This window comes from Ambystoma mexicanum, chromosome 2p, assembly GCF_040938575.1.
Source record: "Ambystoma mexicanum isolate Mex_15411 chromosome 2p, UKY_AmexF1_1, whole genome shotgun sequence".
NCBI lineage: Eukaryota > Metazoa > Chordata > Amphibia > Caudata > Ambystomatidae > Ambystoma > Ambystoma mexicanum.
This window is the reverse complement of record NC_090923.1, coordinates 598,945,658-598,972,485: the sequence shown is the minus strand read 5'-3', so window position 1 is coordinate 598,972,485 and position 26,828 is coordinate 598,945,658. Positions and strand designations below refer to the sequence as shown.

At 46.1% G+C, this 26,828-nt stretch overlaps 1 protein-coding gene across 1 annotated transcript in view; it reads right to left on the bottom strand.

The window, feature by feature from the left end:
- Nucleotides 1-26,828, bottom strand: part of ZMYND10 (zinc finger MYND-type containing 10) — a 1,281,921-nt gene that overhangs the window by 318,802 nt on the left and 936,291 nt on the right. Inside the window, exon 9 of the mRNA XM_069644108.1 lies at nt 2,510-2,635. Coding sequence (XP_069500209.1) covers nt 2,510-2,635 — 126 coding nt within the window. The remainder of the gene's footprint in view (nt 1-2,509; nt 2,636-26,828) is intronic.

Sequence of the window (26,828 nt, the reverse complement as noted above, 5' to 3'; positions counted from 1 at the left end):
CATTCCTGCAGCGTCTCTTCCTTAGTTTACTGGCTTTTATGATATCACTTGACAAATTAGGTGGTGAGTGTTACAAAGTACTCTGCCTGGCTCTTGTGGTTAGACTAAGGGAATCCGCCTATAGGGCAGGGCAAAGCGGTGGAAAACAGTGAGAGGACGATCCATTGGAGGAATTCACCAAACCCAAGTCCCATATAAAGCCTGAAATCCATCTATGAACCCAAGATCTATGAGGCCTATGAACCAAACTCCATAATACTGTACTAATTGCACAGCGAGACAGAGCAAAGTCCCCTTGGGGATTCAAGTGTGTCTCCATACCAACTGTGTAGCTAGATACAACAAAGTCACCCGAAGTCAGAGAAAGGCTGGGAGGTGGGTTCAAGGCCCTACAAAAGGGACAGACTGTAGCAGAATGCTGTGGGAGTTTTGAAAGAGGTGGTAAGGACAGGGACCATACTGGAGCGAGAAATTGGTTATTTTGGAGACAGCCGGAGGAGTGGAGGTGTCTGGAAGAGAGTGGGAGGAGGAGACTAAGTTGGGGTATAGAGGGAGGTTTAGGGAAGAGAAGGAGGAGGTGAAGGACATCTGGAGCTTGGGAAGGGAGAGATCCCAGAGGATAGGAGGGCGGATACCAAGGAGGCTGGAGAGAAAGCAGAAAGTGCAGAGCCAAAGGATAAAGTATGTGAACAACAGAGATGGCGAGAAGGCAGAAGCCCAGCGGAATGGAGCTATACCTGAAGAGCAGGAGGAAGTGGTGAGCAATTCAGAGGAGGTGAAGAGAGAACAGAGAGATTCCCAAGAAGGGCTAAGTGAAGAGAGAAGACAAAAGTGTGAAGCAGGAACAAGAGAGAAAGTGAAACGAGGAGGCCAGAAAGAAAGTAAAGGAGAAATAGCAGAAGGAATTCCTTTGAAGTACAAAGGAGCGAGGATGACAACCAGAGGGGAGCACTGGGTGTTAGTGCGGAGGCCCCCAAATTAGCAGTCCCTCCAGTAGTCGCCCACATTTGAAGTTCCTTGCTGTGCAAACCTCTCCACAAGTACCTCTCAAAGACAGTGAAGAAGAGAAAAACCTCAGACTCAGTGACTGTCATCCCCATGAATAGCAGGGGTACCCAGTCTTGGAGTTTGTGGATTACAGAAATTGACTATTTCTTTACCTAAACCAAGGAAAGTCAACCTATTTGTCACCAATTTCAACCCAACCAGGATCCAAACTATTACTTCAAATTAAAATAATTTAACAAATATGTCACAACTAGTAATCTCCCAGGTGATGCTCCGGACAAGTGCTTTCTCTGACTTTACTTTTTCAATGTTTTCTATACTACATTAAGTGTAAAATGCTATCCCACAGCTTGTTTACGAATTCCTAAATGTTGCATGTATCTCTAGCACACTACCATTCATCCACTGTGTCAAGGTAGCGAAAATGATTCTTGTTTATGTTTTTCCTCCGTGTCCACTGAGATTCCGTCATACTTTACCAATATGGACATTTAAAACATACTGCCCCCTCACCCCCCAAGATTCTTCTGCTCCTTTTTTCCCCATTTGCTTTTCCAAATCTAAAATCACAGAAAGGCACCACCTAGTGTCAAGTCTTCTTCATTATACCCACTGGCATCTTTACCCCTCCCTTATCGGAAATGTGGCCATTTACCAGGATGACAAGACGGTAAACACCATGTTGGTCGCAGGCAAAAGATTTTTTTTTTTAACCACATTTTATGTACAGCATTTTTTGCCACGAACAGATAGATAAGGGATTGGGGTTAAGAATATGGAAAGTGGGATGAGGGTAGATGAGGAAGAGATTGAGGAGGTGTCCCCCAGCATTTTGCAGCAAAATAAACAGTAAAATAACTGTTATTTTCCCCGCAAGAAACCAATTCTGATCTTCTAACATAGAACCAACAAGACGTAGCTCTTTCCCTGAAACCCATAATTTTCCTTATGCCTTTTTCCACTCTGGAAAGTAGCTACCTTGGTGGTTTAAGCGATACTACAAAAATGTTTAAGTAAATACATAAAATGCAGAGCCACTTTGTGATGAGGTTGACAAGAGCTCCACTATGGCATGATTGTACCGGCATAGCCACAAAGCCATAAATAAAAATCCGACGAATTAAGTGATTACAGTAAATAATATGTTGACAAGATATAGGTGGTTTCCCAACGAAAAGGTAGAATCTGTCCTGACAATGTTGTCACGGGCAGTGAGGAAGACCATAGAATTAAGCAAATCCTGAAAGAAAATGTGGACAGGGTTTGGAGGTGAGGGGGTAGCTATCAGGAAATACACATGTTCAACCTCTAGCTTTCTTTGGAATCTATTCATGCATTTAAGTGTTTAATTGCGCATTATAATGTACTCATCAAATAAAACATCAAATAATCACATTCTCTAGCATAAACACAGAACTACATCAAGACAATCTTCAACTACTAAATTAGCTTAAAAAAATAGACACCATAAGACAATGTGCTGAAGATAAAGGCTGAGTACCTGTTCCAGTACGAGGTCCCTCTTGGGCGGGGCAGGATCGCTCACAGCGAGATGGCCTAGGTACCGTTGCAGCTCTACCAGGTTTGGCAGCTGATCTATAAGCACCTCAGTCAGGAATCCACGTAGCTATAAGCAGGGGAAAATAAAATGCATTAATCAGGGGTGAAAGCAGCAAGACAAAACAAAAGAATAGATGACCGGAGAACAAAGATGGTTACAGAGAAAGGAAAATGGTTAAAAAGATAAGGGAGCAAATGAAGAAAGTGCTAGTAGTAGAGGAGAGCAAAGCAAAAAAAAGAGGGGAAAGTTGAGAGGAAGGAAGAACTAAGAAATATGGAGCTCCAATGTGCAGCATGGAGAACATTGTGGGCCGTGGAAGCCACCCGCTTGCTGATGCAACCCCTGGAGGTGGTGAATGGAAAATACAGTGATCGGACATCTGCACTCCGTGCGGGTATGCTACCAATTCGAGAGCCTGCTTAACCTTTACATGGAAGACAGGTATTTAGCAACCTTGGACTGTGGGGCCTGGCTAAGTGAAAAGTTCACAACAGCAGAGCTTGAATGAAGGGAAGACTAACATGGGAAGGAGGCGGCACAGATAAGCCTAAGCAAATCATGTGGAGTGGAACTAATGAGAAGCAGAGCAGTGACTCAGCCCTCTCATTGCTCCAATGACTCCCCTTCCACTGGTACAAAAGTGGAAGACATCTCCTGCTAGTGTGCTTATTAGAATTGCATTCCAGATGCAGATTAGTCAGTGAACAGAGGGAGAGAAGATGTGCTAGTAAGTCAGAGCCTTTATTGGGCAGCTGCAGAAGACCAAGTAGGGAACAAGATAAGAGAAGGAAGTGAATGTCTTGGATAGCTCACAACATCATAGCATCTAGGTTGGAGGGTAAGGCTCAATAGGGTAGCCTGCTGCAAACATGAATCAAGAGGCTGACAGGGGGGCGATACTAGGACAAATATACCAGCGAAATACAGCTGAATGCCATAGAATGGTACCATGTGGTACCATCTCATTAAGCGAGTCTGCACAACCATATACAGGCCTCTCAAAATCTACTAGCCCACTCGTATTGGCAAGTAGATTTTGTGAAGGGCGAGTAACGTTTGCATGGTACTCTAACATGCTGCAATGTCTGAAGCTCTTATTTGACATTTACTGCAAACTAACTTTGTCTGCTGTAGATGGCAAATATGTTTCAATATACATGACTGGCCTCAGTGTGGCAGCATTGCACCAAATATGAAGTGTGCTTATGGGGACATGCACCATTTTACAGAAGACATTGGTAAATATTGTGTCACCCATCATCATGGGGTGAGTGAACTTCTCTTAAGTTGGTAAACTAAAGGAACTCGCCCTGCAGGTTGAGAGGGATTTTTAAGGATTTGCACAGCCTGATATGGTACTGTCCCACTAAGCAAGCTTGTTATGAGGAAATCATGCTTTGGTATCGTTACTAAACCTTAACACCCCATTCACCAAGTTAGTGTAAAATTACCAGCAAGGTGGGAGATGAGGATATTTCATAGACATCCAAGTGAAAAACTTTCTGAATGTGCCCTGACCAGTTGGAAGGAATCAAATTAGCAGTTTGTGTGCAAACTAAGAGGCAAGAGAAAGGTTCTACAGACTTGGCAGCTCAGCTCTCCTCACATATTTATGGGACTCTTCCTTCTGCTTTTTTTTATTCATTAGTTTGCACCGTTGGGCCAGGAAGGCAGGGGCAGAGCACACTACAAGTGGAAATCTTGTTCAGAAAGAGGAGTTTGGGGGAATGTGCAGATGGAGCGATAACAGGAGGCCAGAATTTGGAGAGCGTAGCCAGAAGAGGCTAAGAGGAGAGGTTTGAGGGGTGGAGAAAAGAATAGCAGGGTGAGATAACAAGAGGATGGTGAGAAAAGAGGGGAGGATTTGGGGTGACACATCAGAAGTTGGAAGGAGGGGTTGAGAAGATAGGAGAAGAGGAGCTTGAGAAAGGAGGAAAGGAGAAATGGTGGAGCATCAGGAGTTCAAAGGAGGAGGATGCTGAGAAAAGGGGAGAAGAAGAAACGCCAGAGGAGAGTAGGAGGCTGAGCAGAATGGAGGGAAAAGCAGCAACAGAACAAGGGGGGGAACATTATCTGACAGCCAAGAGAAGACTAGCGGGAATGGCACACCCGAGACTGACAAGAGGAGGCTTGGGACAGGTGGAGGAATGAGCATGTGGCAAAGCATTGAGGAAGAGCAGATGGAGCTGGATGATGAAGAGTAAGAGGGGATTGGAGAGGGAAGAAGAGAAGGGCCTAGAGGTACAAACATGTGGTGGATGTCAAGAAGGAGAAATAAAGAATGGGCTAATGGGCCTTGGAGCCAGGACCCCGATAGTGGATGGTGGTGAGAGGCATAGTGAGAAGCCACAGCGGAACTGGAGGTGGCCCACGTCTTGCATTAGGCACTGGTCCTTTGGGCAGGATGGCTCAGAAACATATGGCGCAGGTCCACAGGCAATTAAAACCATGGACTCAAACACCTGTGAGGCGAGCTCCCTTTCATACTTAACCTTCCACAACAGACAGCCAAGAAAGCAGGACATTGCTTAAGTCCACAATCCCACAAGGGAATTCTGATTTTGAGGAATTTGTGTCATACCTATTCAGCTAACCTGCATCAATCCTACATCTGGTGTGTGATATCATGCATCAGGAAAGAACCAGACTACGGCTAGACAAGTACTAAAGAACTTGTTACTTTAGACCCCTTTTTTAACCCCAACCAAAGACCCTTGTGGTGTGTGGTCATTGGACCTGACCTGGGAAAATTAAGTTAATTCAGGAGAGCCACTACACCGATTCATATTACTTTTTTAAAGTTGTTTTATATATGCCTGTCTCCAAGTTTGTAATTTGATTTCACCAATGGAAGAATCAGAGAATGACGAGTAAGCATAGCTGAGATGGGAAGAAATGAGAGTAGGTCATGGGAAAGTAAGATACATAAAGGTGTGCTACGGGTAGAGGGGTGGATAAGTAAGGAGCAAGAAGGCAGAACAACCTGGTTAATACTAATTCATTGACATTTATTCAAGCACCAATCTGCAACTGTCTGTATACTCAATTACAAGTTTATGTCACTACATTTGAACTGGTATCCTAACAGCTGAAATCAAGAGATCACAATCCTATTTGTCAATGATAGGCATGCCATTTATTCATTTAGGCATCACACTGAATTGGTTATCCATTTTTCAAGTCAATGGCCACTAAAGAAAACTCTTGACAATGCATACAATTTTGATCCATGATGAATGCAGACATTTGCAATAATTCTTAAAGATGACATTTTCTTTTTTTTATCACAAAGGTATGTATATATTGCAGTAGTTGGGCGGATGACAAACTCTGGATCAGTTGGGCGCTGGTAGGGTATGGTGGCCCAATGGTCGCTTGTTGAGCGATTAGATCAATTATACGGTCCAGTCAGGTCATAGTAATTAATTTGTTTATTTTTGGTTAGTTAGCACCAAAGAAAACATCATTGTAGAAATGAAATGACAAGTTTTTGACATGGTAACTCGCTACACAGCCGACGCGCGTTTCAACCTAAGTCTTTTTCAAGGCTGTGATTTGGTGATGTTGTGATGTGCACCGTGAAGTCACATAGTGATACCCATTGTTTATTTATAACATATATATTCCATTCGATATGCATGTATTTAATAATGTGTTCCAGTCATGAGGAAAGGAAGCACATTGTGATAACAGATTAGTAATTTAGCAAAACCCGTGATCATGAGTGGTGGTGATGGGGTAAGTGACAGGGCAGAACATATAGCAATTGATGGTTACATTAAGGCATGACAAGATGTATAGTTACAGTGTGAAGTCAATTGAGACAGAGTAAGAGACGGAAGGGAGAGAGGGAAAAGGAGAGTCAATTAGTTGAGTCAAGGGCCAAAAGAATTTGGTAAGACAGCCTAGTTGGGTAACTGTAGAGGAAGCGGAGTCTTACCCAATTGAGTTAAAGGGGGGACTTCAATTGCTGTAAGCTGGTCCCTCCCAGAAAAGGGCGCCAGGTGGCTGGATAGCCGATCTAAAAAAGATAGATAGGGTTGTCAGCAGGGATGGGACCCATGGACGGGTGGCCGATATTAATTACAAATCAATCGGAGAGGTGGGGTGCTAGGTGGTAGCAATTGGACAGACACACGTAGGGGAGTCCCCCAAATGAACCATTCAGCAACTAATTTAATGGCCTAGTTTTAGCTCAGACCAGGTCCCATTCCATATGCTGTTTGAATCACCACACAGAATGTAAGATATAATACACAGTGTTTGTCATTTTATACAAAATAGTAATAATTTATTGCGTAGACCATTGGTCCTACGTTGACAAAAATAAAAAAACCACATAAATACATATATCGATATGGAAGATGTATGTATACATCTAATAGCATTTCAGTGATTCAATCATAAAACGAAAGGTGACACAGAGACAATTCTATAATTTGGAGGAAGGCGGGCACAAAACACAGTCTTCCTGGCCCTATCTGGCTAATAAGTCACAGAAATCCTCCAAAACATAGTGTCACCTAATACATATTCTAAAAATGATTATGCATGACAAGAATTGTACATGACTGAAAATACACATCCCAGGTCTACGTCCATGGTGGCGATGTAGGACCACGTAGCATAACTCGTTGGTACAGAGTGATGCAAGGGACGTTTCGGCAGGACATCAATTATACTGCCTTCGTCAGGACCCCAAGGGAGATGGAGCTCTGTAGATGTGATAAATAGTTTACATTACTGTCAAAAATAAAAACATATTGCAGGACCAGCGCCTAAAAGAGCGGCTGCTGGGGAAATAATATTTCAAAACGTGAGGCTAAAAGTAAAAACCTCCACCAACACGACACCAAACTACTGTGTATAGACAAAAAACCCCACATCTAACCAGTGTGGTGATATCTACATAGAGAGCAACCTCCACCTGAAGACGGTGAGGGGCAAGAGGGAAATTAAAACACCCATTGAACTAAAACCCCCAACAAGGTAGTGTGTGGTGATGCTGTGCCCAAGAACCGGGGTGCCAAGTGCCCCAAAAGACCGAACCCAAGGCTGAAAAATCTGCAGTACCCCAAGACAGGGTATATAAAAAGGACTAAATGGGCCCTCAACTTACTTTAAGAAAAAAAACGATCCTCCAGAAGTATATTTGCTGCCTCAAAGGCGGCGCAAAGAGGAAAGAACCTACAAGTCTGCAAACATAGAGACAAAAGACCCATAAACAATGACACCCTAATCAAAAGAAGGGATAGCAACCCACAATGGACTACAAATCTCCCCCTTAAAACCTATAGGGAGCCACACTCTTGCTCACCTTGGTGGGAAGGCTGGGTATGACCTCAATAAGTGTGCCTCTATTGACTGTCGCATAGATCAAACGTCCATGTCACCAAATACAGAGGTCCAGGGCAACCATGAAGTCGGGCGTCCTCCCGTAATCATTCCTAGACTGAGGAAAGGGGAACAGAGAAAGCCAGGTTGGCTTAACCATGCAATCAAAAATGAAGGATCTACACGTCCTAATCACTCAAAGTTAATGGACATTTCACAGCTTAGAAATACGTGTGGAGCCGTATGCATGGGTGTCCACACGGAGCGCGTGGTACATACCCTTAGCAACATGCCCCATATGTCGGGCATACATAAATAGTACCTCACAGCCTTTGAATGCGGCGCCTACCTGCGTTACACTCCTCAACTCCGCGTGTGTGGCGCCGAACGTAACCTGAGGAGAGCCTTCCACTTAACAGCCCAATTCCACAGTGTTTCGTCGTCCGCACTACCCAAAACAGGAAATGCGGTATGCGCGCGCCGACAGTAGGTCCATGGAAACAAAGAAAGGGCACCCAGTTGCCTCAAGAACTGGTATCTATATACAGAGCCCATACATGGGCAAAGAAATGGGACTGGAAGCTGAAACCAGCGGCCAGCATAAGGTTGATGTACTAAAGTTGCGGAAGTCCCGATGGAACTTTTACTAAGCCCCACACAGAGGAGCTAGTTATACCCAGCAACGCGCCGCGAGGTTTATAATTATATGGAGGCATAGATCAGGCTGTGAATATAGCCCGAAGTCTCATACCACTGAGTGGGTCAGAGAAAGGCCAGAAAAACCAAATAAAGACCTAAAGCTAAAAGGTAAAAAATAGTAATAGAAAATAAATAAACATAAATGGGGATGAAAAACAGCAAAAGGTTGCGCCAAATGGACCAAACATTATGTGCAGAGGAGGAACTACCCTAGATCAAAGACGGGGGCCCAAAAAGAAACCATGACCAGGATAGCAACAGTCACCATCTTAGAGGATTGCTCTCATTTAAACCCCGTTCAATTGTATATAACCGATGTATCCACCTAGCCTCAGCCAAATTCAGGCTGCGTGGCGAGATATTTTGTCTAGGGTGAGCTTCCAAAATCCACCAATATAGGTCCTCGGGAGAGTGACCATATTCCATATAGTGAGATACTAATGGTGCATTAATGTTCTTACACCTGATGCGAGATCTATGTTCTACTATACGTGTGTGGGTGGGTCTCAAAGTCTGGCCAACATACTTAAGGCCACATGGACACTGGATACAGTATATCGCGTTGGGGGTTTTACAGTTAGTCATGGCACGGATATCCCATTTTCTGTCTCTCACCTGAAACTCTTTAATTTTTTTGGTATATTTGCAGACTGAACAGCCTCCAAAGGGAAGTGTCCCACCAACGGGCGGAGAGCCCAACCCGTGGTTCTGTTTCGGGAAACCTGTGGTTTTGCATGCACGAACAGGTCCCTCAGATTTTTCTGTCTCGTCATGGCAAATAAAGGTATTGGTTCGTCACTCAGTTCCAATTTGACCAAAGGCCAAAATTTCTTGATCAATTTCTTGACTGCATACGTATGCGTAGAATAAGGCAGCACACAGACAAGTTTTTCTTCAGTAGTATGTGCTTTTGGTGCGAGGAGACATTCCCTAGGGGTGAATCTCGCTCTTTTGGCCGCCTTAGAGACCAATTTACTTGGATAACCCCTTGCCACCAGGCGCGTTTTGAGATTATCTGCGTGGGTGGTATATTCAGCGATAGATGTGCAATTTCTGCGCAACCGCAGAAATCGACCATACGGAAGATTCTCTTTTACTCCCCTCGGATGGAAACTCGAGAAATGAAGCAATGTATTTCTATCCGTAGGTTTTCTGAATAATGAGCACTCTAAGTTGTCATTCCTCACGTATATTCTGAGGTTCAAAAACTGGATCTCTTTTATACTGGAACTGATTGTAAATTTGATCTCTGTGTGTTGCCTATTGATCCACAGGAAAAATTCCTGGAGAGCTGAGGCCGAACCGTGCCAAATCAGAAGAATATCGTCAATGTAGCGCCGCCATAGTTTAATGTGGCCCACAAACGGATTTGTTTCAGAGAGGACAAAATGATGTTCTCACATTGCCATATATAATATGGCTAGGCTGGGGGCAAAAGCCGCACCCATAGCCGTCCCATGGGTCTGTAGAAAGAACTGGTCTTTATATTGAAAATAGTTCTTTTCAAGGGCTATCCTAAGCAGCTCCAAGATAAATTCTGCAGGGGTATTCCGAGTTGATCCTTCAATGGTAAGAATTTCACGTACACATTGAACTGCCTCCTGTTGAGGAATACTCGTGTAAAGTGCACATATGTCCAAAGTGACAAGGATCTCCTCCTCAGTGTTAAATGGTCTTCCTTCCACCAATTCAATCACTGAAGAACTGTCACGTAAATAAGTGTTAGTTTCCTGGCTAAGGGGCTGCAGAAATTTGTCAATGCATTTGCATATAGGCTCAAGTACCGAGCCGCAGCCAGCAACAATGGGGCGCCCCGGAGGGTTATCGGCATTCTTATGTATTTTTGGAATAGCATAGAATGTAGGGGTGCGCCCTTCCGAAAGGTTGAGAAAATCAAACTCATCTTTGGATATCCATCCCCGCCTATATGCAAATACATTGACAAATTTCTGCAGCCCCTTAGCCAGGAAACTAACACTTATTTACGTGACAGTTCTTCAGTGATTAAATTGGTGGAAGGAAGACCATTTAACACTGAGGAGGAGATCCTTGTCACTTTGGACATATGTGCACTTTACACGGGTATTCCTCAACAGGAGGCGGTTCAATGTGTACGTGAAATTCTTACCATTGAGGGATCAACTCGGAATACCCCTGCAGAATTTATCTTGGAGCTGCTTACGATGGCCCTTGAAAAGAACTATTTTCAATATAAAGACCAGTTCTTTCTACAGACCCATGGGACGGCTATGGGTGCGGCTTTTGCCCCCAGCCTAGCCATATTATATATGGCAACGTGGGAACATCATTTTATCCTCTCTGAAACAAATCTGTTTGTGGGCCACATTAAACTATGGCAGCGCTACATTGACGATATTCTTCTGATTTGGCACGGTTCGGCCTCAGCTCTCCAGGAATTTTTCCTGTGGATCAATAGGCAACACACAGAGATCAAATTTACAATCAGTTCCAGTATAAAAGAGATCCAGTTTTTGAACCTCAGAATATACGTGAGGAATGACAACTTAGAGTGCTTATTATTCAGAAAACCTACGGATAGAAATACATTGCTTCATTTCTCGAGTTTCCATCCGAGGGGAGTAAAAGAGAATCTTCCGTATGGTCGATTTCTGCGGTTGCGCAGAAATTGCACATCTATCGCTGAATATACCACCAACGCAGATAATCTCAAAACGCGCCTGGTGGCAAGGGGTTATCCAAGTAAATTGGTCTCTAAGGCGGCCAAAAGAGCGAGATTCACCCCTAGGGAATGTCTCCTCACACCAAAAGTACATACTACTGAAGAAAAACTTGTCTGTGTGCTGCCTTATTCTACGCATACGTATGCAGTCAAGAAATTGATCAAGAAATTTGGGCCTTTGGTCAAATTGGAACTGAGTGACGAACCAATACCTTTATTTGCCATGACTAGACAGAAAAATCTGAGGGACCTGTTCGTGCATGCAAAACCACAGGTTTCCCGAAACAGAACCACGGGTTGGGATCTCTGCCCGTTGGTGGGACACTTCCCTTGTGGAGGCTGTTCAGTCTGCAAATATACCAAAAAAATTAAAGAGTTTCAGGTGAGAGACAGAAAATGGGATATCCGTGCCATGACTAACTGTAAAACCCCCAACGCTATATACAGTGTCCATGTGGCCTTAAGTATGTTGGCCAGACTTCGAGACCCACCCACACACGTATAGTAGAACATAGATCTCGCATCAGGTGTAAGAACATTAATGCACCATTAGTATCTCACTATATGGAATATGGTCACTCTCCCGAGGACCTATATTGGTGGATTTTGGAAGCTCACCCTAGACAAAATATCTCGCCACGCAGCCTAAATTTGGCTGAGGCTGGGTGGATACATCGGTTAGATACAATTGAACGGGGTTTAAATGAGAGCAATCCTCTACGATGGTGACTGTTGCTATCCTGGTCATGGTTTCTCTTTGGGCCCCCGTCTTTGATCTAGGGTAGTTCTGCCTCTGCACATAATGTTTGGTCCATTTGGCGCAACCTTTTGCTGTTTTTCATCCCCATTTATGTTTATTTATTTTCTATTACTATTTTTTACCTTTTAGCTTTAGGTCTTTATTTGGTTTTTCTGGCCTTTCTCTCACCCACTCAGTGGTATGAGACTTCGGGCTATATTCACAGCCTGATCTATGCCTCCATATAATTATAAACCTCGCGGCGCGTTGCTGGGTATAACTAGCTCCTCTGTGTGGGGCTTAGTAAAAGTTCCATCGGGACTTCCGCAACTTTAGTACATCAACCTTATCCCTGGCCGCTGGTTTCAGCTTCGAGTCCCATTTCTTTGCCCATGTATGGGCTCTGTATATAGATACCAGTTCTTGAGGCAACTGGGTGCCCTTTCTTTGTTTCCATGGACCTACTGTCGGCGCGCGCATACCGCATTTCCTGTTTTGGGTAGTGCGGACGACGAAATACTGTGGAATTGGGCTGTTAAGTGGAAGGCTCTCCTCAGGTTACGTTCGGCGGCACACACGCGGAGTTGATGAGTGTAACGCAGGTAGGCGCCGCATTCAAAGGCTGTGAGGTACTATTTATGTATGCCCGACATATGGGGCATGTTGCTAAGGGTATGTACCACGCGCTCCGTGTGGACACCCATGCATACGGCTCCACACGTATTTCTAAGCCGTGAAATGTCCATTAACTTTGAGTGATTAGGACGTGTAGATCCTTCATTTTTGATTGCATGCTTAAGCCAACCTGGCTTTCTCTGTTCCCCTTTCCTCAGTCTAGGAATGATTACGGGAGGACGCCCGACTGCATGGTTGCCCTGGACCTCTGAATTTGGTGACATGGACGTTTGATCTATGCGACAGTCAATAGAGGCACACTTATTGAGGTCATACCCAGCCTTCCCACCAAGGTGAGCAAGAGTGTGGCTCCCTATAGGTTTTAAGGGGGAGATTTGTAGTCCATTGTGGGTTGCTATCCCCTCTTTTGATTAGGGTGTCATTGTTTATGGGTCTTTTGTCTCTATGTTTGCAGACTTGTAGGTTCTTTCCTCTTTGCGCCGCCTTTGAGGCAGCAAATATACTTCTGGAGGATCGTTTTTCTTAAAGTAAGTTGAGGGCCCATTTAGCCCTTTTTATATACACTGTCTTGGGGTACTGCAGATTTTTCAGCCTTGGGTTCGGTCTTTTGGGGCACTTGGCACCCCGGTTCTTGGGCACAGCATCACCACACACAACCTTGTTGGGGGTTTTAGTTCAATGGCTGTTTTAATTTCCCTCTTGCCCCTCACCGTCTTCAGGTGGAGGTTGCTCTCTATGTAGATATCACCACACTGGTTAGATGTGGGGTTTTTTGTCTATACACAGTAGTTAGATGTGGGTTTTTTTGTCTATACACAGTAGTTTGGTGTCGTGTTGGTGGAGGTTTTTCCTTTTAGCCTCACGTGTTTATATATTATTTCCCCAGCAGCCACTCTTTTAGGCGCTGGTCCTGCAATATGTTTTTATTTTTGACAGTAATGTAAACTATTTATCACATCTACAGAGCTCCATCTCCCTTGGGGTCCTGACGAAGGCAGTATAATTGATGTCCTGCCGAAACGTCCCTTGCATCACTCTGTACCAACAAGTTATGCTACGTGGTCCAACATCGCCACCATGGACGTAGACCTGGGATGTGTATTTTCAGTCATGTACAATTCTTGTCATGCATAATCATTTTTAGAATATGTATTAAGTGACACTATGTTTTGGAGGATTTCTGTGACTTATTAGCCAGATAGGGCCAGGAAGACAGTGTTTTGTGCCCGCCTTCCTCCAAATTATACATCTTCCATATCGATATATGTATTTATGTGGTTTTTTTATTTTTGTCAACGTAGGACCAATGGCCTACGCAATAAATTATTACTATTTTGTATAAAATGACAAACACTGTGTATTATATCTTACATTCTGTGTGGTGATTCAAACAGCATATGGAATGGGACCTGGTATGAGCTAAAACTAGGCCATTAAATTAGTTGCTGAATGGTTCATTTGGGAGACTCCCCTACGTGTGTCTATCTCGTTACTCATTTGTCCCCTGTATGCCTTTGAGTATTCTTCCCTTGTGTGGCAAGGTGGTAGCAATTGGGCAGGAGGCCGGGGAGGGACGTCCAAGGGGGGGCGTCTGTTGAGAGGCCTACCGTTGGCCGGGTCCGGCGAGTTTGTTGCGTGCGAGCGTTCTCGGGAATCTGTGTGCTGTGGATCAGCCCTACTTGCGGGAAGTTATAAGAGCATGACGCAGATTGGTTGGTTTAGACAAGCAGTGTGATTGGTCTAAAATGGCCGTCCCACGCGATGGGACCTGTCATGGTTTACGTCAGACGGGTGAAAATGGAATGTAGGGGATTTACCCAGACTGAGCCTGAACAGGATTGGTACATGAAAGGAAATTACCACAGTTGTATTCATAATGCATGTGTGGGCAGAAACTCTCACAGGTTTGTGTGCTGCTGATTTACAGGAAAACATGGAAATCATGGTCACTGTTTAAACCAAAAGTAACAGCGCGATATTTGCATATCAGCTTTGCTTCTTTCTGGCGTAGTTGTTGTTCTCTATCTCCGCCCTTTATGTTGGTTGATATTTTCTCCAGTCCCACGAAGGTGATGTCTTCCTTGTTGTCCCACTGGTGTACTTCCTGCCAGTGTAATGCCAGTGGATATCTGGTGTCCTGGGAATGTAGGGAATTGAGATGTTCCCTGATCCTTGTTCTGAGCTCTCTCTAGTACTCCCAATATATTTGCGATTACATACACAGTTAATAGCATAAACCACAAATTTGGATCTACAGTTGATGTATTCTCTGATTGAATGTGTGTCACTGGTACTAAAAGTCACAGTCTTGGTCGTTGTAGCGAATTTGCACATGGAGCAGTTTCCACACTTGTAGAAGCCCACTGGTTTGTTGCTGGTGAGCCAGTTGCCATTAGCTGTTGGAATAGGCACCATGAATGATGGGCTGAGGATGTTTTTGAGTGTTCTGGCCTTGGTATAGGTTAGGATTGGCTTGTCTGGGATCCATGCCTTGATATCTTCATCTATTGATAAGATATGCCAATGTCTCTTCAGAATCTTCTGTACTTGATGGCTATCACTGCAGAACTGGGTAATGTATCTTATTGGGCTGTCATTTGCTACCTGTTTCCTGCTGGGCACCTTGGGAGTTAAAAGCGAGCTGCGTTCTCTACTGTTGGCCATGGCTATGGCTGCTTGTATTGATTGATCCGGGTATCCCCTCTCATAGAAGCGTCTACTAAGTGTTGCACATTCATTTCCATATGATGGCCGGGTGCTGCAGTTCCTTTTGGCTCGGAAGAATTCACCTTTGGGGATATTATTGATTACCGATCTTTTGTGGCAGCTCGATGCATGCAAGACTGAGTTGACTTCTGTCGGTTTTCTATAGGTTGAGGTCATTAGTTCTGTGCCAGCTGGCGTGATAGTGATATCCAGGAGGTCAATGCTCACCTTACTTGAGGTTCCCGTTAGTTCAATCCCAAAATTGTTCTCATTCAAATAGCGTTTGAATGTTTCAAGTTCTTCATCTGTGCCACGCCAGATCATCAGGATGTCGTCAATGTATTGCATCCAAGTGTGGATTAGTTTGTTGAAGTCATGGTTGGTGAAGGCGTGTACTTGTTCATAATGGTGCATAAATAAATTGGCCATTGGAGATGCATATGTTGCACCCATGGCTATGCCTTTTGTTTGCCTGTAGTATTGTTGGTCAAATAGGAAGATCGTATTGCTCAGTGAGAATTCCAGAAATTCCTTTGTTAGTTCCAAATGTGACCAGAATGAGGCTGATGCTTTTGCGAAGGCAAAATCAATGGCCTTTAAGGCTAGTCCGTGGTCTATGGATGTGTATAGGGCTTTAAGATCCAGAGTTACCAGGGTGTAGTCTTGGTTCCACACGATATCCTGCAGAATTAGTACGGTGTGCATTGTGTCACGTAGGAAGGTTGGTATCTTTGGAACCTCAGGTGCCAGGACGTTGTTGATGTATTTATTCAAAGGTTCCATTACCCATCCTATTCCACTCAGTATTGGTCGTCCTTCTGGTATGGGGTCAAATATCTTGTGGATTTTAGGCAAGAAGTAGATCGTCGGCATCCTAGGATGAGGTAGGTGTAGGTATTTCATTTCGTCATCTGACAAGAGTCCGCGCTTGTGCCATTTAGTCAGCAGGCTACTGGCTTCCGTTCGGACTTCATTCGTTGGATTCTTACTTATGGTATCATAGCAACCAGGTGTAGTCAAACGGGTGAGGGCCATTTTTACGTAGTCAGGTCTGTCCATTATGACCACGTTGCCCCCTTCATCAGCTTCCTTGATTATGATTTGGTGGTTGTCTTGTAATCTCTTGAGTGCGAGTCGTTCTTGACTGGTAATGTTATCTTCTCTTCTTGAATGCTTCATTCTCATGCGATCCTGTAACGCTTGGAGGTCTCTTGTGACCGCCAGGCTGAAAATGTCTATTGCATTGTCCCCTTGTAGATTGGGAGTGAATTTGGATGTTGGTTTCATTTCTGGTATTTTCAAGTTGCTTTCTTCAATATTCAGTTCTTGCATGGTCGGGTGCATGGTCTGTGTTTCCTTGTTGGGTGAGTGGTCCAGGGTTGTCAGGAGGTGGGTACACTCAAGATGTTCCATATCTATGGTGCTCAGTGGTGCTGGTACAGGTTTGGGTTGTTTCCACTTGACTTGTTTTGAGAAACATTTCTTGAGTTTGAGTTTCATGATGTATTTAAACAGGTCGATCTGGGCATTCACATAGTTGGTTTGCTTTGCTGGAGCGAAAGAGAGACCTTTGTTTAGGATTTCTGAGTCATGCTCTGAGAGGATGTGTGTGGAGAGATTTGTCACTAAGTATGTTGTCTTGGCATTCGTTGCTGTAGCTGTGTTTGTGATCTTGTTAGTCTGATAGCACTTTCTTATTCTTCTTGGGCGTCTCTTGGCCCCCGCTCTCTTGCCTCTCTTGGCTCTAATCTTGGTGGGATATTTCCCCGGGTAGGGTCTAAAAAATGGACTCGTTTGTTATTTTGTTGTTGTTGTTGCTGTTGTGGGACTCGGTTTCCTTTCCTGTAGCGTTGGATCTCGTCCAGAAAATTGTAGCCAATGCTTCTGCTAAATTCATGTTGTCTGGACGATCTTGATGCAGCACCTTCCTTCTCTACGTGAGGTGCTGACCTTTCGGTTTCTGCTTGTGGCGTATCGGGTGCCTGGTCACAGTCTTCATTTTCTTCAGTTTCTTGTTCTGGTTCACTGTCTGCGTCTGATGTTGCCGGAGAGCTGGCTGGGGAACTTCCTTTGGAGTTACTTCCTTGTATATTGTCAAACTTTGGTTGGAAGGTGAAGACTCTTTTGTCTTGGTAGTCTCTTTCATCCCTTGCAAATGTTCTACATTTTCTGATTTTTACTTCGTCTTGGTGATTTCGCAATATTTCATACATGATTTTGTAGTTTTTTTCTTTGGTTGCCATGGGCGAATTGTTGGATTTGATGTCATTATTCAGTTGATCTATCTGTAGTACTAATCTCCCATGTGCTCTATCAGCATGTTCTAGGAGTAGTTCCATCATTATTTTGGAACCCATGATGAGGTTTTCTTCCCATTTGGCCGCCAGGTCGGCGTCCTCAGGGTCCGTGAAGTCCGGGAAAATGATAATTCTTAAACCCCTTGGGATTTTCTCTTGTTCCAGGTAAGTTTGGAGGATAAATCTCTCCCAGAATTTATTGATTTCCTTGGTACAAAGTCTTTATAATTTTACAAATTGTTGCCTGAGGTTATCCGGCACCCTTGGAGTGGGCGGAAATGCATGCACTGTGGATCCTTTTGCGGCGAAGAGATTCTTGGTATCAGTTTTTCTTGATTCTAAATAGTCCGCCATTTTGGCTAGGGTGCTGCGGGGATCTGGTCCATAAGTTGTAGTTTTAGCAGAGGTGGAGTTGATCGTGGCGGGACTCCCTTTCTCCTGCGCACCTCCTCTTATCTTGTTGCCGAATCTGACCAGCAGCCTTGATCCTGGTTTGTTGAGGAACCAACTCCGGGGTTCCTATTAAAATGTAAGAGTTGGGCGGATGACAAACTCTGGATCAGTTGGGCGCTGGTAGGGTATGGTGGCCCAATGGTCGCTTGTTGAGTGATTAGATCAATTATACGGTCCAGTCAGGTCATAGTCATTAATTTGTTTATTTTTGGTTAGTTAGCACCAAAGAAAACATCATTGTAGAAATGAAATGACAAGTTTTTGACATGGTAACTCGCTACACAGCCGTCGCGCGTTTCAACCTAAGTCTTTTTCAAGGCTGTGATTTGGTGATGTGATTCGCACCGTGAAGTGACATAGTGACACACATTGTTTATTTATAACATATATATTCCATTCAATATGCATGTATTTAATAATTTGTTCCAGTCATGAGGAAAGGAAGCACATTGTGATAACAGATTAGTAATTTAGCAAAAGCCGTGATCATGAGTGGTGGTGATGGGGTAAGTGACAGGGCAGAACATATAACAATTGATGGTTACATTTAGGCATGATAAGATGTATAGTTACAGTGTGAAGTCAATTGAGACAGAGTAAGAGACAATGTACCAAGGGAGAGAGGGAAAAGGAGAGTCAATTAGTTCAGAAGAATTTGGTAAGACAGCCTAGTTGGGTAACTGTAGAGGAAGCGGACGTCTAAGAGGGGGCGGCTGTTGAGAGGCTTACCGGTCCATTTTCACCCGTCTGACGTAAACCATGACAGGTCCCATCGCGCGGGACGGCCATTTTAGACCAATCTCACTGCTTGTCTAAACCAACCAATCCGCGTCATGCTCTTATAAATTCCCGCAAGTAGGGCTGATCCACAGCACACGGATTCCCGAGAACGCTCGCACGCAACAAACATGCCGGACCCGGCCAACGGTAAGCCTCTCAACAGACGGCCCCCCTTAGACGTCCCTCCCCGGCCTCCTGCCCAATTGCTACCACCTAGCACCCCACCTCTCCGATTGATATGTAATTAATATCGGCCACCCGTCCATGGGTCCCATCCCTGCTGACAACCCTATCTATCTTTTTTCAGATCGGCTATCCAGCCCCCCTGATGCCCTTATCTGGGAGGACCAGCTTACAGCAATTGAAGTCCACCCTTTAACTCAATTGGGTAAGACTCTGCTTCCTCTACAGTTACCAAACTAGGCTGTCTTACCAAATTCTTTTGGCCTTTACTCAACTAATTGACTCTCCTTTTCCCTCTCTCCCTTCCGTCTCTTACTCTGTCTCAATTGATTTCACACTAACTATATATCTTGTCATGCCTAAATCTAACCATCAATTGCTATATGTTCTGCCTTGTCACTTACCCCATCACCACCACTCATGATCACGGGTTTTGCTAAATTACTAATCTGTTATCACAATGTGCTTCCTTTCCTCATGACTGGAACAAATTATTAAATACTTGCATATTGAATGGAATATATATGTTATAAATAAACAATGGGTATCACTATGCACTTCACGGTGCACATCACAACATCACCAAATCACAGCCTTGAAAAAGACTTTGGTTGAAACGCGAGCCGGCTGTGTAGCGAGGTACCATGTCAAAAACCTGTCATTTCATTTCTACAATGGTGTTTTCTTTGGTGCTAACTAACCAAAAATAAACAAATTAATGACTATGACCTGACTGGACCGTATAATTGATCTAATCGCTCAACAAGCGACCATTGGGCCACCATACCCTACCAGCGCCCAACTGATCCAGAGTTTGTCATCCGCCCAACTCTTACATTTTAATAGGAACCCCAGAGTTGGTTCCTCAACAAACCAGCATCAAGGCAGCTGGTCAGATTCGGCAACAAGATAAGAGGAGGTGCGCAGGAGAAAGGGAGTCCCGCCACAATCAACTCCACCTATGTATATATTGCACTATGAAAAATAAAAAAAACATTTGTTCAACAAAAAACATTGTGAGTCATATTTTCAGATAATGGTTTTTCGGTATCCGGTAATATTATCCCCACCAAAAATATCGCTGTATGGTCACCGGGAACAGCCTTAGGTGATATTTCTAGTGGGGATAATATTTGGGCTTATTGTGAGCCTGGGTGTCCCCCGCTCCCTTTAAAATAATATGGGGTTTGCGGTGGGTGTCCCCAGCAGGTTCCATGCCATAATATTGGCGCAAAAATATGGTGATATTTTTGTATGCCGATATTTTTGCGGGGATATTAACACATGGAACCGGTTTTTCACTGAACAGTATAATACCACTTACAACCTGGTTCAAAAACAGTAAACGTTTTATCTCAATGGAAATGCACTATAAAAATTATCGTGTTAACAGTATAGCAACAGTTTTTTTTAATAAGCTTTATTAACTTTTCAGTCTCAAGACAACTCAGAGCGATGCAATAAATGCCAACGATAGAGAAGTTTGGGACAATTTGTTTGTAACTCCCCATAACCCCCCAACCCCTCCCCCTTGAAGATGAGAGAAGAACAAAAAGGAAAGAAGAAAAAAATACCACGGCGAGGCCACCAGGGGGCCAGCAGGCGATGGCAGCCTGAGCGTTGGGCTCCCGCTTCACTGGTCTGTTGGGGGGTTTAAGCCCCCCTAATAGATCCCTATGTGAAGGATGGAGTGACCCGCTGTGGTGTGCACCCCTGCCGCACACTTGGGCCAAAAATCGGACCTGGAAGGCACAGCAGAGAGGAGAATGGGGCTCCCTTAGAAGCACGGAGGAGGAAGAAGGTGAGGTCGAGTGGAGCCGGATATGCAATGCCACGGCAAGAGATGGCAAGACCGGGAGCCGTGAGAGAGTATCACGGGCTGGTCGGCGGGAGGGATCATCCCCCACTTTGCTTGCTGCGTTTCTCTACCAGCCACAAGCCCGGACCAACAAAAGGGTAGGAAGAGGCAGGGCGCGGGCCCGCTGTGCAGTTGGAGCCGGGAGCACGTGCCTGTGGGAGGTGGTCCGGGCCGGCCCCCAGAGAGAGAGCAGCCCTGAACGGAAAAGGAGCAGAAGGAGAGGAGACTGTGTCGGATGCACTACGCAAAGGAACACAGGGCCTAGGTCGTCACCGCAGTGAACAGTGAAGAGGGGACACTGTGAATGATACCCCCTCAACCCATAAGAGGAGCACTGCATACACTAGGTGCCTCCAAAACACATGAGCACCATCTGACCCTCATCCAGGGCGCATAAGAAGATACAGCACATGTGACGGTGGAGATTGGAGGGACAGGCTGAGAGTGCAGTTTGACCTTGCATAGGTGAACAAGAAGGCAGAAGCAGCTCCCTCACCCCCGGACAGGCCCCCCCAGGTACTGGGGAGGGCCCAAACGGATAGCTTGAGGGGTCTAAGTGAAGGGTCATTGTCCCCCCTGGCCAACCGCAGGGACGTGGTAACAAAGCTGGGTTTAAGGTGGGGCAATTCTCTCCTTCCACACCCATGAGGATGGGGGAGGGAGGTTGGAGTGGTCCTGTTGGGGCCAGACCGCACAAGTCGGAGAGAGGTGAGGGCCCTCTATTCAGGGGCGTGTGCCCACCTCCTCTGGGGGACAGGACTGTCTGGGTACCCGCGGATGGTGCCTATTGGTGATGGTCTAGTGAACTGAGCAAGGCCCTCTGGTTGTGGAAGTACAGGTTCACTAAGGCCAGTGTTCGCCTTGTTGCAACCCCTGTTAAGTGCAACATGGGGAAGGCAGTAAGACACCCAGACCTCAGGGACAATACACCCCCAGGGAGTTCTTGAAAAGGAATACACCCGTAGGGGCAGCCCACCTGAGAGGAGGCCCAAGAATCCGGCCAAAGGACTGGGGCCTGGAATTGACCCTCCAGAAAGCGGGAGCCGGGTTCGGTCCGCCCACTGTGTGGCCAGGGACCCCCATATCGCAGAGCCAATACCAAAAATAGCGGCGACAGCACAGGAGGTACACAGCCTGGAGACCCACCAGGGACCCGAGGGGGCAGACACGGACACTGAAACTTTGGAGAAAGAGGGATAGCACCTGCCCCTTGGATGCGTTGGACCCCCACGGAACTGCATCTACACTTGGGCTGAGATTATAAAACACACGACATCAGCCGAAATATCCAGAAAAATCATCTTCCGTTAGGGAGGTCTGGGCCCCCAATCTCGGGGCGTGTGTCTGCCAACCAGGCCAGGGACCAGTGAGACATTTTCCAGAATAAAGGTGCGCTAGGGTGTAAATCGAGAAGGGGACACTGCCACCAACACCCGCAGACCCTAAACGGGGGACACCCCCAGAGGACTTGAATGGGGCGGTAGGAAGAGGTACATGGATGCAAGGCTGAAGTTGGTAGCTTACAAGTACACTTCGAGTGAACAGGGTGCTCAAGACTGTGTCAAAAGGATCGAATGCCATAGGATCGAGTCAATTTGACCTAAAACAAAAGGGTCTAATTTTGATATTTTTTTTTAATATTTTTTTTGGGTTTCCGTTTTGGAAAAAAAAGTGGTTTTTACCCCACACATTGGGGTTTGGCGTGGGACCCCCCAAAAAAAGAAAAAATCTACCCTTTTATTTCGACCCTTTTGTCATTCGATCCTTTGTATTCGAATCTTTGACCTATAACCGTTCAAGACATATCGCAACCCAAGATGACCACTGCACCAGAAGAATCTGCGGCCACCAAGGAGGACGTTGCCGCACTCATGGAGGAAATAAAGAATATGAGGGCGGACATTGGGAGTAGGGTGGACAGGATCACCCAACAAATTGACAATATGGAGGAGAGACTTGAGGAAGTGGAGAATAATCATTCTTCCCTCGACACCCACGAGACACATGGATATGCGGTTCGCTGAAATTGAGAAACACGATGTCAGGATGAAGATGGATGACTTGGAAAACAGAGAGGCGTAATAACCTCAGACTCTTTGGTATTCCAGACCGAGAGGAGGAGAAGAAACTCAACCTGAAAAGAGCGCTACATGATGTCACAAAACTGGTCTTTGAGGATGAAACCATTGATGAAGTGAAGACTGAGAGAATCCATTGGGCCGGCGGTGCCTCCCTGACGCTATCCAAGAGGAAAATGTGCTCTCCCCTGTCCAAATGGTTGAACGGGAAAGGGGTGCGGTATAGGTGGGGGTTCCCGCTCTCCATCACCTTTGAGCTGGAGGGCCAAAAATATAGACCGACAACAGAGGAAGACATTCGGAGAGGGCGGTGCATTGGAGTGCCAGGGAGATGGGGTAGCAGTCAGGCGGGGGCTTATCAAGGGACCAAGAAGGAGACGGATCCCAGGTTCCAGGAAGTACAGAAAGTTGAACACATCTCCCGGTGCTGACACCTGACTTTGTGTGGAGTCAAATTGGCTGTGAGCAGGGTACCAGCCTGGCTCTCACCAGGGGGTTAAGGTGGGTCGGGGGGCCTGCGTGTCAATGATCTTGCAGTAGAAGTTGTAACAGTGGATATGGCAAGTGTGGTGGGTTGTCGGGAGACTATGACCCCGAACGGGAGGGGAGAAGGGAGAGCCATGAGGTGGATGAAATTAGGGGGTCGACACAGGGCTTTAAATGCTGAGGAAGGATCACACAAGGGTTCAAATGGACTGGGAGGAGATTCATGGGGGTGGGGGCTTGAAGTAGGGTAGGAGTGATGTGCACAGGACCGGAAGGGAGCCATTTCCAACTGGTGGTCTGATATCTCTCGGGGGACGTTGACCAGGGGCACTCGGGTGATGAAGAGGGGTGTGGGAGTCAACTTATGTGGGGGTAAGACAAGGACCGTCCAAAAAAATTGTTTTTATCAGTTGTTGGGGTTGGGATTTATGTTCAGGGGCCGCCTACAGTGCCTCTCGGTAAATTGATAAGAAGGCGGGGAGGATGGTGGTAGTTCCTGGAGACAAGGGAGTGGATCTCCTGAGGGTGATTTTTAATGTACTGCTTCAAGAGATCAATTATGCTAGAGGGGGAGAAAGGAGCATCCCAAGGAGGATACTGGGACGGGAATATTGGGGATCGGGCCCTCTCAGAAAAGCGGGGGTTGGCATCCCCATGGCGAAAAGGTTTAAATATGGAGGTCACCAAGGTGTGGGCTGATGGGGAAGGTAGGGCTCTCCTGATTTCAGGGTGCATTAACAAGGTGGGGTTCACATTTGCCTCTCGGTAAATTGATAAGAAGGCGGGGAGGATGGTGGTAGTTCCTGGAGACAAGGGAGTGGATCTCCTGAGGGTGGTTTTTAATGTACTGCTTCAAGAGATCAAGTATGCTAGAGGGGGAGAAAGGAGGATCCCGGGGAGGGTACTGGGACAGGAATATTGGGGATCGGGCCCTCTCAGAAAAGCAGGGGTTGGCATCCCCATGGCGAAAAGGTTTAAATATGGAGGTCACGAACTGTGGGCTGATGGGGAAGGTAGGGCTCTCCTAATTTCAGGGTGCATTAACAAGGTGGGGTTCACATTTGCCACAATATACTGCCCTAACCAAGGGCAACAGAGGTATCTGCTGTAAACACTCCCGAAGGTGATGCTCGAAGCAACTGGCCATATAATCTTGGAGGGTGACCTTAATATGTGGGCAGACTATCGGAAGGACATACAAACCCAGGAAGGGTTGTCGGAGGTAGGGCCTCGACCAGCTCAGGGGGAGGTCCTGGGAATGCTGGAAGTATATGGGCTACGGGACATATGGTGGCAGTTCCACCCAGAGGAAAGGGGGTATACCTTCTATTCAGCCCCCATGGCACATTTACCCGAATCGACTACATCTATATATCCAGAGGGCTATGGGAGGAGGTGATGTATTTAGCGATTTCCCCGATCTCATGGTCTGACCACGACCTGGTGTTGGTGGACTTGAATTGGCCGGCATGGTGCCCAGAGGCTCTAAGTGGAGATATAACAACTCCCGATTGAAGGATCAGGAGTTCCAGGAGGAAATATCCAAAGAGATTGAGGAGAATTTCAAAGCGAACAATACTGGGGAGGTTTCTAAGTAAACAGTATGTGAAGCGGGGAAGGCGACATGGAGGGGGTTCCTGATCAGGCAGAGGCCCCGGAAAAAACAGGAGCGGATCTTGATAGAAAACAGGCTACTGGCCGTAATTGCCCAGTTGGACAGGAGGATTGGGGACACGGCAGAGGTGAGAGAGGAAAGGGTTCTGGGCGCTAGAGGGAAGAGGGAGGAATTGAGACTCCTCGAGGAAGAACAGGTGATTCGGAAACTGCAGTTTCTAAAACAAAGGTTTTATGAGAAGGGGACAAGGTGGACGCACTGTTAGCGGCGAGACTTAGCTGTCAGCGGGCTGACAGATGGGTTGAGGCCATAGAAGGTGTGGGGAGGCCGCAGGACCAAGGGGGGGAAGGTATTCGGGTAGCGTTTGAGTCCTATGAGGAGCTATATAAAACAGGGGTCAACCCAGACCCAACAGGAACAGACCGGTACATAGATGGAATCCTGATGCCCAGGCTCTCCCAGGAGGACGCTGAGGCTCTGGAAGCCCCCATAACGGCTGACGAAATAAAAAGGGCTGTGTCAAAGGTTGCCACGGGGAAGGCCCCAGGAGAAGATGGAAGTGCTTTCTTATCCCTCTTCTCCCATTTATGATCGAACTGTTTAATGACACCCTAGAGAGGGGAGAAGCTCCGGAAACATTCTCCCGAGCAACGATCATGGTCATCCCGAAGGAAGGCAGGGACCCCCGTAAATGCGGATCATATTGCCCCATCTCGCGCCTCAATATAGACGCCAAAATCTACACTCGAGTCCTGGCGGCAAGAGTAGAAATACATATGCCCCATCTGATACACTCAGACCAAGTGGGTTTCATAAGGGGACGACAGGGAACGGACACATTTCGGAAAACCTTGCACTGGATCCATGAGGCAAGGGACATGGGAGAGGCGTACTCTTATCGGTTGATGCAGAAAAAGCATTTGACCGGGTGGAGTGGGGTTTTCTCAAAGAGGTACTGAGTAAAGTGGGCTTGGGCCCGAGGTTCATGCGGGGCATCATGGCGGTTTATTGAACCCCCCACCCCGAGCTTGCGTGGCGGTCAATGAGGGCCTCTCCTGATGGTTCACCTTAAGTAGAGGTACGAGGCAGGGGTGCCCTCCATCGGCGATTCTATTTGCACCATCATTGGAACCACTAGCATAGAGAATCAGGGATGACCCAGGGGTCGATGGATTCTCAGTTGGGGGACAGGAATATAAGATGGCATTATGCGCAGACGACATGCTCCTGCATATGCAGAACCCCCATGTATTCCATACCCAGGGCATTCACATTGATCTCTCAGGGTTTAAAATTAACAAGTGAAATCTATACTCCTCCCACAGGAAGGACAAAGGGTCAGGGATGTTGGAAGGTTCGCCCCCTTGGGACTAGTGGTCAACCGCGACACATTAAGATACTTAGGAAATTAAGCTTACAAGGGTCCTGGAGGATTTATTTTGGGCAAATTTACCCCTGCTTCGGGAGGGATTCTGAACAGACCTGGAAAGATGGGCTAAACTAACCATCTCGTGGCACGGACGCCTTAACGCCCTTAAGATTGTGTGTCTACCGAGATTTCTCTATGCGTTTCAAATGCTCCAGATTGGTATCCCTGAAACATTCTTCCGTGAAATTAGGGCTATTACATCAACATTTCTCTAGCAGGGGGAAAAGCCCAGAATATCATCTGCGGTCCTTACCTTACCGAAGGA